Genomic DNA, 16,333 nt, shown 5'->3' with positions numbered 1-16,333 from the left:
AAGCTCAAACTCCCCATTTTCTAGACCTTACTGTGTTTCTAGACACAATATTTTACTTCTTACTGATGTTTTTTACTTTCCTGAAGTAAATTTAAAAATGAGATCAAGTGGGAATAGGACTTGTACTTTAGTTATTTTGAGCTTTTTGTGATCAATTTCAATAACAATTGAAAGAATAAGTAACAGGAACATCCATATATCCACTGTATAGAAACAAGTTTTTAACATCTTGCCTTATTTATTTCACTTTTCTTTTTGCTGAACGATTTTAAAGTAAATGAGGTATCATAACTCTTTACCCCAAAATACATGCATCTCTAGAAAAATAAGAATATTCTCCTTCACAGACTAAGTACTATCATCATACCTAACACAACTGAAAATAATTCTCTAACATTATCTAATAACTAGATCATTTTCAAGTTTCTGATACCCGATTCAAATCCTAATACCTAGTCAATATTCATGTCTTTTGTAGCCATTTGTTTTGAGTCTGGATCCAATTAAGGATCACATATTGCAGTTGACTCTAATGTCTTTTAAATCTCTATTTTTTTCTTTACAAGATAATTAAATATAAATACATACAGAAAAGTGCACAAATCGTAAGCAAATAGCTTGCTGATTTTTTATAAACTAAACACACCTGTGAAGCAAACAGCAGTTCAGTAAATAGAATGTTATCAGAATACCATAAGCCCTCCTACAGCTACCAACAATTTTTTAAGATATATGATTGGACACTTTTCTCTTATATTTGTTGAAATGTTTTGCAGCCTGAAGAAAAAGTACTTAATAGAGATGATCCTGGTATGAATTAAAAACAACACCTTCTCAGCAGGAAAAAAATATTTTCTTATGATGTTCTGAAGTTATTACTTATTCAACTATAATGTTATAATAGACATTCCTGCATTTGGCCATCTTTGAAATAAGTAGATTCATCTAGCACCACTTTTCCAGAACACATCAGAAAAAATTCTTTTAACTCTGCACTTTTTGAATCTATCTATGATGGTGTCACTAGAACTTTTATCTAAAGCCACAATACTCACTGTTTATTATTAGGACAGGTTTTTGTGTTTTGATTTGTTCCTTGTGAGCACCACAATATATCTTCCTACTATATTGCTTTAAAGTGATCTGTAAGAAGTTTCATTAGATTCACAATTAATACTAGCAATTATGAGGTTCTACATCCAGGAATAATTACTAAATCTGTGTAAAATATGTATGCCACCTCTTTTACTAATTTGGTCAGGTTAATAATCCAAAGCTAGCATTAAACACAGTTAGAGTAGGCTATTGTTTCTTCACCAAACAGTATTTCAGTGCTCAAAATAAAGAATTGAGAAAGTGTTTGGAACTGTGAGAGATGTTAAGGTCTAAAAGAGATGTTAAGGTCTAAAAATATTAGTCTTGGGGAAAGATATTTGTTTTATATTTGGGCATACACAGGATCTTTAAGTATACTAGGTGTAATTTTTTGAGTGTCATAAGCAAAGCCAATCATATTTAAGTTAATTTTGAATGTCTTGAATATCATAAATAACTAGTTATGATGTATCCATGGTATGCTGGGTGGCCACATGCTTTAACCCAGATGTATACCATGTGAATTTTACCGAATCTTGCACTCCAGTGTCACAGAGTTTATACTGATATGCACTGGCTATCAAGAGAATTTGTAGTTAGGTAGTGTTATCATTGACTTTTGATAGGGCCTAGGATATTGCACTCTTAATTCTTCTTATTTTTCTCCTCCTAACTATTGATACATTGAATTTTCAACATTTTAAATAAAATATGTCAGATACCAACAAGGTCACTGATTTGGCAGTGAGTTTTAGCTGAGACCTGATCTATCACTGCCAAAACAAAACAAAGATCTTGGAAACTAGGATCTCTGCTTTTGGAATTACTTTTCTATAAATATAGAATCTTGTATATTTCTAAAACTAAATCAATTTAATCAGAAGGAGAGACTGATATCCTTTTCTCTTCTTTCAACAATTATTCATGCAGCTAAGTTTGACTGGACTGTTGCAATTAATGATTCACTACCTCCTGCCTACCTCCTACTCATGCCCCAACGTACATATCCTAAAAATGCGAAGTATCTATTATTCCCATTTAAGTTAGAAAATATTTATAATGGTCAGAATGGCTCTCTTTTTGGGATTTCAGAAATTCAGGACTCCATGGAGGAAATTTTTTACATCTATGCCAGTCTATGCAATAATTGTTGCAAACTTCTGCAGAAGCTGGACTTTTTATTTATTGCTTATTAGTCAGCCAGCATATTTTGAGGAAGTCTTTGGATTTGAAATCAGCAAGGTATGTAAAAATTATCCTTCTTTAACTAGAGCATTATTTTTTTACTTAAGTGACCATTAAGTTCCTTTGCCAAGATTTTACCTTCTAAATTTCATGAGTTATTCATTTATTTATTCAACAAATAACTTCTAATAAACAAAGACTAAGTAAGGTGTATGAGTGCCTACTACAATCAAGTGCCTGATAGAAATGGCTCTTTGTTGCTGGGAGCACAGACAAAACAGACCTATTCTCTGCCCTCAGAGAGCTTACATCCTGGTTGAGGTGGGTAGCAATATAGCCTTTTCCCTGTAAATAAACATAATTCCCTTGAAGTTTCAGGTCAAAGACAATACAACAGTGAACAAAAATTCTTTTATTACAATAGAATTGTATTTATATAATTATCAATCTAACTTTTCTTCAATGCTCTCAGAAATCTGTCTGGCTAAAAGATTTGAGGATAGCAAAAATATCTGAAAACATTCTTGTATGTTATTTATCCAGTTTAATCATTTAGCAAGCATTTGTGGAACATGATATGTGAAGATTTATGTGTTAGATTCAGAAATAAAAACGTGGTTCCTTTCCTCAAGAGTTCACAGCTTGGTGGTGTAGACAAAAATAATACATTTACAATTATAGCACAGCATTCTCAATGCTACAGACATTTATTTGTCGCTATGAAAATATAATCATTTTGAGATTTTTAGAAGGATAAAATGAACATAAAAATACTACTTTACATGAAATTTACAAAGTCCTTTCATACTCATGAACAACCTTGTTTGGTCTACCAGCTGGATAACTTTCGTCATTTCTATGGAAATGACGGAGAAACAGAGACTAGGGAAGGTATTTAAATTGCCTAAGGCCAAGCTAACAATAAGTGACAGAATCAAGTGTAAGCCCATATCCTTTGATTTATGTTTCAATTCCCTTTACTATGCCATTCAAATTCAGGTAAACCGTAATTCATTTAAGCATTTCACAAGTATTTGTTCAATGCCATCTCTGTGCCAAGCCCTTTGCTGAACCCATTTGTCTATATTGGCCATGGACTTGCTATTTCTCTTCATGTCATTACGTAAGTCCAGCTGGGCTCGCTATTCATATTATGTCTCTACTTGAAAGACTATCTGAGGCCTGGAACTGAAGAAAACCTGAATTTAGGAGTCTCTATTCTAAGAGCTCTTTTGTAATCCCTGTTTCTAAGGAAACTGTTTCCTCCATTCTTGAGACGAATGACTGCTTTAGACAGGGCTCCTCTCTCTGGAGCTGATCAAACATTGCAGGGTAGCCTTTGGGAGCTCTGAGAGGTGTTATACTTCTCAACAAAGGCTGCTGGAGGTGTGAGTCCATTTTCACAATCTAGGACAAATATGACACTGAGAGGCTATTAATCAAGTCAGGTCTCGTCGGGGAGAGTGAAGGAGCCAATTGATGTTAATGAAACTGTGTGGTCATTCTGGCCTTGTAGCTCCAATTAATTGAAAATGCCTGAGTAAAAGCAACGATCTCTTGCAAAAACTAAATATAATCAGATATGTTGCTCTGATTCACTTACCATATTTTTAACTAGAATTTTGGATAAATTCTACACAGATTGGTCTGAAGATTTTAATTATACTGGTTAAAAAAATTACTGACTTAACCTGAAAAATGTGAAAAGGAGGTGATTGAGGAAATAAAGCATGGGCTTTGGAGCCAGGCTGACATGGTCCCAAATCCAAGCTCTGCAAGAGACTGTTGATACATAACATAATCTTGGGCCTGCTCTTGAATAATTGTCATCCTCAGTTTTCTTACCTGTAAATAATGGTATTAAGACCATCTTTCAGAAGTGCAACAAAATTTAAGTGAACTAAAATATTTACATGGAGAATGGTTCTAACCAACCTTAGTTAAATTGAGTATCCTGTAGACAAAACCACAAGTGCAATGGCTTTTTCATACACACACACACACACACACACAGAGTCTCAGCCTATACTCATATATAAAACTTCTCAACCCCTTGAGAATGACATAACCCTCCTTTAAGTCACAGTTTCTTCGTCAATGCACTGAGAATAATAATATTAAAAATTTTCCATCTGGAGCGAAAGAGAGAATTAAAGTGCTTGGATATTTAAGGTATTTTAGAGTCTTTTACTACCTTAATTACTAACCATACCAAGTCAATGGTCGTGACACCACAGTATACAGCATTATAAAATAGAATCTTTTCTCAAACCTTCAGTAATCTAGTTCGGAAGGGCATGTTTATACAAATAATAAACATTTATCTAATACTTAACATTTTCCAGGAATTGCGCTTCAAAGTATACTTAGTAAAAATCTTCCTTGTATCTTTATACATACAAAATGTACTAAGTCCATATATGTGGTAATATACAATTAACATGTATTTTGTTCATAATTTCTGCCCCCGTGATGTCCAGAGGACAATGTCTTACATATAATTATTGATCAGAACGTGTGTTTAATTGATGCTGGCAGGTTAGGCTTTTGATTGGGCCATTTAGTATGAAATTAGTACAGAAACTATATACCGCTCTATGACAATGTGACCAAGTATTGGTATTTGACAAGGAAATGCCTAAAACTGAGAATTGATTTGCATTTTTCTGGGCTCTTAATCTTTAGAAACTAAATATAAAACTCATAAGAGATATATATTTAAAATGGAATTAGGGTTTTAGCCTTATTATAAATTAAAATGAATTTTAAAATAGTCTCTTCAAGGTTTGTCTAATGTATTTCTCTTCTCTCTGACTCTGTCTCTGTCTCTCTTTCTCTCCCGCTCTCATGCTAATGATGAGATTTTGCAAACATATTTAAGACTATAAAAAGGATACATAAATGTGAATCACTCTGTGATAAAATTCAGGATAGTTTACTCATAAACTCAAAATTTACTGACTCAGAAAAAACGTATTATCTTCTAGAAGATAAAAAAGGATCAAAGTAAATTTGCTTAGCTTTTCTCATTTATTCTGTGGAAGTTATTGCTTATTCTGGGACTAAGTAAGTAAGTGGTCATTTAGAGACAGTATTTTTTTTCTTCCTTGTCCATAAAGAGCTTATGAGACTATTAAATTGCCCATATTACTTATGGTCACGTATATTTCTCCCCTTTCTGTTTTTCATCAGGTTGGCATGCTATCTGCTGTTCCACACTTAGTAATGACAATTATTGTGCCTATTGGAGGGCAGATTGCAGATTTTCTAAGAAGCAAGCAAATTCTTTCAACTACTACAGTAAGAAAGATCATGAATTGTGGTGGTAAGTACATAAATGATGTTAAGAGCATGTGTTTATTTCATGAAGTTCCAACTGATGTGAGTGAGTCAACTTTTTCCATGCGTATCAAATATCCTGTTAAATTTGCACCCTCGCTGTTCATTCATAATCATTCTCCCATCTTCAAATTTTCATAACTCCTAGTTTTAAATAATTGCATGACTAACTTTACCTTTCCCACCATTGAAACTTAAGGTTGTTTTTATTAAAACACAAAGAAGCCTTCAGTAACCTCTGTGCATAAATTATTACTGTTATTATTATTTTTTAAGATAGACTCCCTGAAGTGGTTTGCTAGGTCAAGTATTGATGTGTGATCATTTTTAACAGTTTTGACTCATCAGAAGAATTTACATAAATTTCTGAAATATTTTCACGTGTCTGTTTCTGAAGGTTTTGGCATGGAAGCAACGCTGCTTCTGGTTGTTGGTTATTCTCATACTAGAGGGGTAGCAATCTCGTTCTTGGTACTTGCAGTGGGATTCAGTGGATTTGCTATCTCTGGTAAGATACTTTTTAAAAAAATATGTACTTGTAACACTTTGATTTTTGTTAGTGATAAAAAGTCTATACATTCTACTTTCCCCTTTAACATTTTGAATGTTGAGAAGGTTTACTCAACATATTTCCACTAGAAAATAAAAATAATAAAACATTTAGAAATTATTATTTGGATATGTTACGACTCACTACTCACTTTTCCCCTGCTTACCCTTACTCTTTTTTTTAAGTGAATATCTCCTCCTCTCTGTGGAGTGACTATCACATATTAAGTATTGGATAACAAATCATACCTCCTTTCATTCTCATTATACCCCTGAGCTAACTTATCAAAAAGTAGTTATTAAGCACATGCTATGAACCTGGTATCTTTTAAGGAGGGTGGTGAATGTGGTAGAGGATACTCTATAGTCACCCACTTCTTAGAAGTTTGGGATTCTCTGAGCCTCATCTTCTGTGTGTATTTCAGGTTTCAACGTTAACCACTTGGATATTGCTCCAAGATATGCCAGTATATTAATGGGCATTTCAAATGGTGTTGGCACATTGTCAGGAATGGTTTGCCCTATTATTGTTGGTGCAATGACAAAGAATAAGGTAAGATAGAGCAAAAGAGATGTTCACTTGTAGAATATCTCTCTCATGGTTGGGGAAAAGCATTAAAATATTCTCTTTGGCATTCTCTTTGTGACCCAGTCACCACACCTCCGAGTAGGGGAGGTAACTGAGGTTCAGAAGAGAATTTATCTCTAAGAGCTCTGAAGGAACCCTCTTCCTCAACCAATAAGTGTATGCTTTTCAACACCTTTTAATATTTCTGATATCCCTGGTGAGGCAAAACAACAACAACCTAGCTCATTATTAAAAACAAGTGGAAGTCTTCTGAGCTTTATTTGTAAACATCAATTCAGACTTCTCTGCAGTAATTGATGGAAGAATATTGTTATCAGCTATTTGTCTTTATAGGTAGAGCTTCTAAATTATGGTTTACCAAAAGGAAATAAAAGAAGTGGGAGAAAAAATATGTAACTCAATGGAAATTAAAAGATAGGTTATGAATATTTTAAAAATTAGCAGACCTTAGATATATTTGGAGTTCTATTTCAGAACTTTAGATTAAAATTTTTTTTAATTTTTTGAATGAAAATCATAGTATTATAGAGCATTTCTATCACATTATTTGCTTTGTGTGATCAGAACAGGTGTTTCCCCTGAAGATAGCATTTTATGAAAAGCTTGATGGTGGAACATTCAGAGATGTTAGGCTTTTCAAACATGGGGAGTTTGTTCTCACACTGCCACTTTTTGTCACTGCAGTCACGTGAAGAGTGGCAGTATGTCTTCCTGATCGCTGCCCTAGTCCACTACGGTGGAGTTATATTTTATGCAATATTCGCCTCAGGAGAGAAGCAACCCTGGGCAGACCCTGAGGAAACAAGTGAAGAAAAATGTGGATTTATCCATGAAGATGAGCTTGATGAAGAAACAGGGGACATTACTCAAAATTATATAAATTATGGTACCACCAAGTCTTACGGTGCCACAACACAAGCCAACGGAGGTTGGCCTAATGATTGGGAAAAGAAAGAGGAATTTGTACAAGAAGACGTACAAGACTCATACACTTACAAGGACCGAGGTGATTATTCATAACAAAGCTAATTGCTGGATTTATTTTTAGTGTTTGTGATTAAATTAATTGTGATTGCACAAAAATTTTTAAAAAAATGTGGTGTAAACATGTAAACATATCAGCCAGGCAAGTCTTGCTGTAAAAATGAAATCAAAACAAACTCATGAAGTTACCACCAAGTGCAATCTATAGAAGTTGTGAAATTCCATCGTTTCCATTCAAGTCATCCATTCTTGCATTTGTGATTTAAAGGTTGACTGGTCAAAACTGTAGAAGCAAGTAGTTAATCATTGGATTCATATGAGCGAAAACTCATCACCATTTAATAAAGCACAACTAAAACAGTTGGCACATCCCATCCTACAAAGGTTAGGAAGCCAAAGCTACTTGATCATGCAAAATGCACTTATGTATTTGTTACACTGTAGGGCAAGATATTGTGCAGAAATCCTGCTAAAAAAAAGTGAAATTGTCATGTTGGCTGCATTAGATGTTGGCGACATTTACTGACTTAAATCATGGAGTTGAGATATCTGTCATGCAGAGAAGAATGTTGTGGGCTAGCAACTAGCAAGGTGTACTAAATAATTATTGTTATTACATAATGTAGAATATTTTGTTGATTCTCAAGAGGAATATCTTGCAGTGTTTTATATGAAATGCTTTGGCACAAACATTTATATCTGTGAAAAGGAACTTGTAAAGTGAGGGGTATGCTTCATGTTCTTCCATTCATTTACCTAACAGTATAAAACACTTCACACTCCAATAAAATCTGACTTTTCATGTAGCATATCACTTTTTTGCAAAAAATATTAAAAATAAACTCCAATGTATTTTTTATTACAACTTTGTACTGGTTGTAACTGGCATTAGAAAAAGAAAAGATGCATACACCATAAAGAATCTAATAAGAAATTTACTATGGAGATATAGCCCTTAAAATGCAATATTAACAACAAAAGAAATAGAAATGATATAGATATCCTTCTTCCTTAGTAATTAAATATAGATAAAACTTGTGCCACAGAGCTATATATAATATGAAAAGATAAACTTAATAGAGATATTGTAAGTAGACAATTTTATTACTTAAATTCCCATTAAAATATTTGTCTTAAATATATAGGACAATAAATTATATTAAAATTATATCTATCTATATATCTGTATATCTTATACATATCCATACACAGATACATAATAAACAATCTTCAGAAAAAACCAAAAATAGCATACACCTAATGTTGGGTTAGGGGACTGCAATTTCTACTTTCATAGAGTCATAGAATTTTAGATGGGGCAGAGGCATTTTGCTTGTCATTTCTTAATATAACTCAACAGGAATTGTAACATTTGTGTACCGAGCAATAAGTGCAATGAATAAAATTTCCTGTCTGTATATTATCTTCATTTTGCTTGTGGTAGCTGTTTGGGTGGTTGGAATGAATTTTTTCCTTTAAAAAGTTAACATCAGACCTCTTTATAATGTTCTAAAATGACAGTGATGCATTTCCCAATTCAACTTAAAATACTATTGGTGTGTTTAATTGTCTATTCTGGATATTTGATCTGTTCATTGTATTGTGCTAGTGACTGGAGGCCCTGCTAATGCAAATATAAAACATAAAGTTTGTTTTAAAAATGCAAACGATTCTTGACCTTAAGATAATAAAAATATCTTTTGCTTTGCGTCTCAAAGTGATGTAATGTAATCATCGCTTCTGTTGTGTTGAATGAAAAGATGTGGACTATCATTTTGCTGCAGCAAAAAAAAAAAGTATTAATAAAATGTTCTATTTATCCTTTTGCAAAAAAACAGTACATTAATTTGGGTTTATTTTATGTTGTTGTAGCTTGGCTTTGTATAGTTTAGCTTGTGTACGTCCCAACAAAATCAAATGCAGGCTCAAGAACATCAGCCTTTTCAGCCACTTGAGGTTTAATGGAAGAACATGGCATTCTTTAGATTGTGTGGGATGTGGTTCCACAAAGAGAGTTTTACATCAAGAAATAGGAGGTCTCTGAGTCAAACTCTTATCTTTCAATGCCTGTCTTCTCACAACTTGTGCTAAGCTTTAAAAAAATTAGGAAAAAACTCAACACTTGTCAGGTCAATGATACTACCCAATTTTATTTGTTTATTTATGGCTGTGTTGGGTCTTCATTCCTGTGCGAGGGCTTTCTCTAGTTGCGGCAAGCGCAGGCCACTCTTCATCGCGGTGCGCGGGCCTCTCACCATCGCGGTCTCTCTTGTTGCGGAGCGCAGGCTCAGTAATTGTGGCTCACGGGCCTAGATGCTCCGCGGCATGTGGGATCTTCCCAGACCAGAGCTCAAACCCATATCCTCTGCATTGGCAGGTAGATTCTCAACCACTGCGCCACCAGGGAAGCCCCAATACTGCCTAATTTTGACTGTACATATACCTTGTGCGGGAACCGCCCTAACCATTTTGTGTGGAGTATCTTATGGAACACCACAAGGACCCTCCAAAGTAGGTACTCTTTTTGTTCCCAGATTACAAATGAAGGAATTGAAGCTCACAAAGTTTCAATAACTTTCCCAAGGTAAAATTGAGTCATGATATTTTAGTATAACGTGTCAGCCAAACCAGCAAATAGTGAGCAAGATTTCTCAGGGAAGCCAATGGAATGTCTATGTCACTGGAAAGGTGATCATTTGCCCTGATTTCCAATTTTACAGATGTGTAGAAAGGGCAGACCATCATTATATAACATTGGTAACTGAGATTCATAGAACTTATTACTTAACGGGACTCACAGGACGATTTAGTTGACACTCCTTATTTAACAAATGAGAACACTGAAGGTCAATAAGGGAAACTGACTTGATCAAGAGGACACAGAGGATATTATGGATTTGGAAAGAAGTTGTTATAATTAGCTGTGTTTTTGCTCTTACTTTGATTTTTTTAGACTGGTTTTTACTTAAGGAATTAAATAAGAATATTTATTGGTTCAACCACTACCCCATATCCACCACTCACATAACCTCAGAGTGGGAGGTGAGGGAATATATTTTCTCTTCCCGTAATCCTCTGCATAAAGAAACAACAGCCAGAGGCCTCGCCTAATTTTTAAGGAGGCCCACAAGCCATCTCTCCATAACTTGAGGGCAGGAATGAAAATGTCTTAATCTAACACTCTGGAATTTTTCCAGTTCCATAATACAAAAGTTTACAGTTTCTATAAGAAAATTGTTCTAATGATGTCTCTAAATTTTACCACTGGCCACACTCATTTACTCTGATCTCAATCATGCAAAGTCACTTTCCCTTTCATTTTCCCCCTTATCCCAATGCCCACCCCCATCTGTACTGTTGTATGCATCTAGTATTTTGCAATTTACAAAATGCTTTCCCATGCATTCCCTCATTCCATCCACACATCTGCCTTGTAAAATTGAAAGGCCCCATATCAATATTAGTATTTCTATTCTCCAAGTAAGGGAACGGTCTAAGCAGTATAGTTAACTTCCTAGTTTCCACAGGCAGGATTAGAACAAGAATACAGGCTATCTGGCTACAGCAAGAGAGTAATTTATTTTTTACTTTTAAATCACTTTATTAATCTTCTGATTATAAATGTAGGATGGGGGAGGGGATCTTCATTAAGGAAAGAACAGTATTAAGAACAGTGAAAATAAGGGTAATCAAAAATCTTACTATCCAGAGATAAACACTGCTAAAATTTTTAGGTTATTTTCTATGAAAAATACACAGAAAACTCTCATATACTTTGTGATTTACAAATTTGAAGTCATACTTGATCTACTGTTGCCAACTACCTTTTTCATTTAACAGTGTGGCATGCATATTTTCCTATTTGATTATTGGAGTTCTATAGTCTAATATATTACATAACATAGGCTATATTTAATCTATTTATGCAATACCTTAGTTGTGAACGTTTCATTTTTGCACCCTTTTCCCTTTATCTTTCTGCTTGCGTGGTGTTTTGGGGAAACCTGACGTCACATATACATATACCTTTAACTTCTATAACCATAATGGATATTTAAGTTACTATTTGTAGTTTATTGTTCCTGTGTTTGTCTACAGAGAGTATTACTGGCAATTGGCTTTTCTGAGATTCATTTACTAGTTATTCATTCAATAAATGTCTACTAAGCAGCTACACTGTGCAATCAGGGGGGATACACGGGGGAGAAAACAGCCCCTGTTCTCCTGGACCCTAAAGTCCAGTCCCCTTCTTGAGATATTGGCGACACCCCCAGCTGCCCAGTCAGGCCACACAGATGTGACGGAGAGACGAAGCTCCTGTCTAGACACCAGAAACTTGCTAACTTTCCTGAGAAAGGATTTTTCTTAATCCCCCAAAGACCTAAAGTGGGCTGCATTCAATATACTCCCTACATCATTTTTTAAAAGTTTCAGGTGAGGAAACTTTTCTCAGCCTCAGAGATGCCTGTGCTGCAAGGAGCCTAGGCTGTGGGGTTGGGCTGGGGTGGGAATCAGTGTCAACCATCTCCAGTGCCTGACTCTCTGCAGGAGGGGAGAGGGATGGACTGAACTTCTAAGTGCATTTTTTTCTTTTCTAAATTTCTTTCTGTTTGTGCTCCTCCCCTGGGTTTTTAAGGACCTATATATTTTCTCTTTTCATTTTTTTCCCCTTTATCTACATGCTGCCTCCCTAAGTTTTAACCTCAAATAGGGGCTATTGACATTTAATTCTAGTGGGTTTTTCTTTTCTCTCCATCTTCATCTCATGCAAGACCTCAAACCTGAATTTTCATTCAGCAGCTGTCAAAAGCACTTTATTTGTGAAGGTTATCGGTCTATGCTATACAGTCCCTTCAAATGCTCAATCTTCTCCAAGCTTTCCCCTGAATGCAGCAGGCACCTGAAAGCTGCATAATCTGGACTCTTACCCTGTCTCTTGTCCAAATTCAGTAGCTTTTATGAAATGAAACCCTTGGCTTTCACCAAGAGCAAACAAAATGAAGAAACCCCTCCAGTTTTGCTAAATCACATTTGAGAACATGTTTTATTACTTTACTTAATATGCGTTAGATAAATATAAAAGAGTTTGAGGAATGCTTTTCCTGATGCATTAGAGCACTGTCAACGATTAGATAGGAAAGGACCTGGGATCCACCATGGCTCCCTTGTCTGCTTCTCAAGGAGCTTAGAGACACTCTTTTTGGCTCAATTGCTGCTTTTATCTCCCTTTCTCATTTTCATTTAGTTTTCGTCTTTTACAGTTTGTTGGTTTGTTTAGGTGTTACTTACCTTTGATTTTATTTTGAAGGAGGATGTGAATGAAGGATCAAGTATAAAAATTATGATAATAGGAATTATTTATAGCTTATGAAATGCCAGATACTACTCTCAGGGTTTTATTTGTATTAATTCACATAATGTTCACAATAACACTTGATGGTAGATACTACTATCAACCACATTTATAAATGAGGGAACTTTGGCACAGGGAAGTTAAGTAACTTATCTGAGGTCATACAACTAATGGAGTAAAGTTAGAAAGTGAACACAAGCCATCTGGCTCCAGACCCTGTACTCTTCATCACTACCATACACTGCCTCTAAATAGGTGTGTGACTTTGGGAAGTTACTTAAGTCTACTGACGCTCAATTTTTTAATTTGTAAAATGACAATCTAACACCTCATTAGTAGCTGGTTTTGTAACTAAATCAAATAACAGAGAACTTCTTAGCACAGCAAGCTGCACGTAGTGTTTAACAAATGTCCTTTCCCTTTCCCCTTCCTCATTACACTAAGTAAACACTAGACATTAACTCTTCCAGTATAACTTCGTCAGATTCATCAAAATGGACCATTTTGGAAACTATCTTTAGAGAAATTTTTATTTTTACCATAACTAAATTACTCAGGTTTGTTCTCTAAATTATTTTTTTTGAATTTGTATGTTATCAGTTATGTGACACAAGTGCAGAACATTAAACACTGTTGGATGCGACTTATGTAAAATATAATATATACTTATACAAATTTAAGAAAGTATATACTGCATAATGAAAGGATAAAAACATAGGTTGGAAGGATACACACAAAAGTATTCATAGCAAAGGACAGCCTCTTCAATAAGTGGTGCTGGGAAAACTGGACAGCTACATGTAAAAGTATGAGATTAGATCACTCCCTAACACCATACACAAAAATAAGCTCAAAATGGATTAAAGACCTAAATGTAAGGCCAGAAACTATCAAACTCTTAGAGGAAAGCATAGGCAGAACACTCTGTGACATAAATCACAGCAAGATCCTTTTTGACCCACCTCCTAGAGAAATGGAAATAAAAACAAAAATAAACAAATGGGACCTAATGAAACTTCAAAGCTTTTGCACAGCAAAGGAAACCATAAACAAGACCAAAAGACAACCCTCAGAATGGGAGAAAATATTTGCAAATGAAGCAACTGACAAAGGATTAATCTCCAAAAGTTATAAGCAGCTCATGCAGCTCAATAACAAAAAACCAAAAACCCCAATCCAAAAATGGGCAGAAGACCTAAATAGACATTTCTCCAAAGAAGATATACAGACTGCCAAAAAACACATGAAAGAATGCTCAACATCATTAATCATTAGAGAAATGCAAATCAAAACTACAATGAGATATCATCTCACACCAGTCAGAATGGTCATCATCAAAAAATCTAGAAACAATAAATGCTGGAGAGGGTGTGGAGAAAAGGGAACCCTCTTGCACTGCTGGTGGGAATGTGAATTGGTACAGCCGCTATGGAGAATGGTATGGAGGTTCCTTAAAAAACTACAAATAGAACTACCATATGACCCAGCAATCCCACTACTGGGCATATACCCTGAGAAAACCATAATTCAAAAAGAGTCATGTACCAAAATGTTCATTGCAGCTCTATTTACAATAGCCCGGAGATGGAAACAACCTAAGTGTCCATCATCGGATGAATGGATAAAGGAGATGTGGCACATATATACAATGGAATATTACTCAGCCATAAAAAGAAATGAAATTGAGCTATTTGTAATGAGGTGGATAGACCTAGAGTCTGTCATACAGAGTGAAGTAAGTCAGAAAGAGAAAGACAAATACCATAATGCTAACACATATATATGGAATTTAAGAAAAAAAATGTCATGAAGAACCTAGGGGTAAGATAGGAATAAAGACACAGACCTACTAGAGAATGGACTTGAGGATATAGGGAGGGGGAAGGGTAAGCTGTGACAAAGTGAGAGAGAGGCATGGACATATATACACTACCAAACGTAAGGTAGATAGCTAGTGGGAAGCAGCCGCATAGCACAAGGAGATCAGCTCGGTGCTTTGTGACCGCCTGGAGGGATGGGATAGAGCAGGTGGGAGGGAGGGAGATGCAAGAGGGAAGAGATATGGGAACATGTGTATATGTATAACTGATTCACTTTGTTATAAAGCAGAAACTAACACACCATTGTAAAGCAATTATACTCCAATAAAGATGTTAAAAAAAAAAGTATTCATAGCAATTGCATCTGGAAAGGAAGGAAGGGAATGGACCTGGGAAAAGCATAAAATAAATTTCAAAATTGTCATCTTTTAATTTCAAAGAAGATCTGAAGCAAATATGAGAAAAATATCAATACTCGTTTATTCTCAGAATTCACATGTGGCTTTTAATTATATTTTTCATGATACTTTTCTATATTTTAAAGTGTAAAAACAAGCAAACCAGATAAGATATATTTCCCAGAGAACACAAGTCTTATCTCTCTCCAGTTTTTTTTTGTTTTTTTTTTTAATCTCTGAGCTGCCAATGGAGATATTGTCATGATCTTCAAGAGCATTTGACAGTTTTCTGAAGCCACAGAACTTAATACAACAGTTTTGGGAGAATGTTTTTATTTTATAAAGTCAAGGTAAAGGTAGAATTATATGTGTTCATGAACAGATTTATGAATCCAAATGAAGATCTTCTGTACAAAGCTAACAAAAGTGTGCATGAGAATAAATGTCACAGATGAAAGCCATCGTTCTTGACAGATCTCATCATAGTCTATTGGACTGCTTCTCAAAGATTTAAAAAAAGGAGTGTTGGTGGGTGGAAGGGCATGTCTATCACTATGAATTCAGGGTGGAAATTAGTATATTGCCATTAGTCTAAAGGCACATTAACTTTCAATTCCAGTTGCAATGGGATCACAGATAAAACAAAATTATTGGGGTTCATGCCCTAGACCTGCCACTGCCCCTTTATATAATCCAAGACAAGCCATGTTGGCCCTCTGGGCTTGGGCTTTCCCATCTGGAGAATAAAGGGATTGGTTATCCTGAGTGGTTTTTGATCCTCCCAGCTCTGAAGCTCTGAAATTTTCTGTCTTTATTCTTGCTGACAAATAGCTGAGTTCCTCAAGTTAACTTGATGAAATATAACTGTTCTCAGAATTCTGCTGAATAGAAGACTAAATATTTTCTGCTTACATTCCTATTGACTTTTTAAAAAAATTAGCCACCCATCTCAATAGCTAACAGGTTGGACACTATTGAAGGCTCCCTTCATCCTAGTGGGCTTCTTACTGAGACGCTCCTT

The 16,333-nt window shown here is 35.1% G+C and overlaps 1 protein-coding gene across 1 annotated transcript in view; it reads left to right on the top strand.

Annotated features, from left to right (window-relative positions):
* The window catches only part of SLC17A6 (solute carrier family 17 member 6), a 38,351-nt gene extending 28,791 nt beyond the window's left edge, over nucleotides 1-9,560 (top strand). The window contains exons 8-12 of the mRNA XM_030864948.2: nucleotides 2,188-2,337; nucleotides 5,473-5,605; nucleotides 6,017-6,127; nucleotides 6,594-6,721; nucleotides 7,442-9,560. Of these exons, the coding sequence (XP_030720808.1) occupies nucleotides 2,188-2,337; nucleotides 5,473-5,605; nucleotides 6,017-6,127; nucleotides 6,594-6,721; nucleotides 7,442-7,777 (858 nt within the window). The 3' untranslated portion in view covers nucleotides 7,778-9,560. The remainder of the gene's footprint in view (nucleotides 1-2,187; nucleotides 2,338-5,472; nucleotides 5,606-6,016; nucleotides 6,128-6,593; nucleotides 6,722-7,441) is intronic.
* Nucleotides 9,561-16,333: the final 6,773 nt, after the last annotated feature.

This window comes from Globicephala melas, chromosome 8 (assembly GCF_963455315.2).
Source record: "Globicephala melas chromosome 8, mGloMel1.2, whole genome shotgun sequence".
Lineage (NCBI taxonomy): Eukaryota > Metazoa > Chordata > Mammalia > Artiodactyla > Delphinidae > Globicephala > Globicephala melas.
This window is presented reverse-complemented; position numbering and strand designations above follow the sequence as displayed.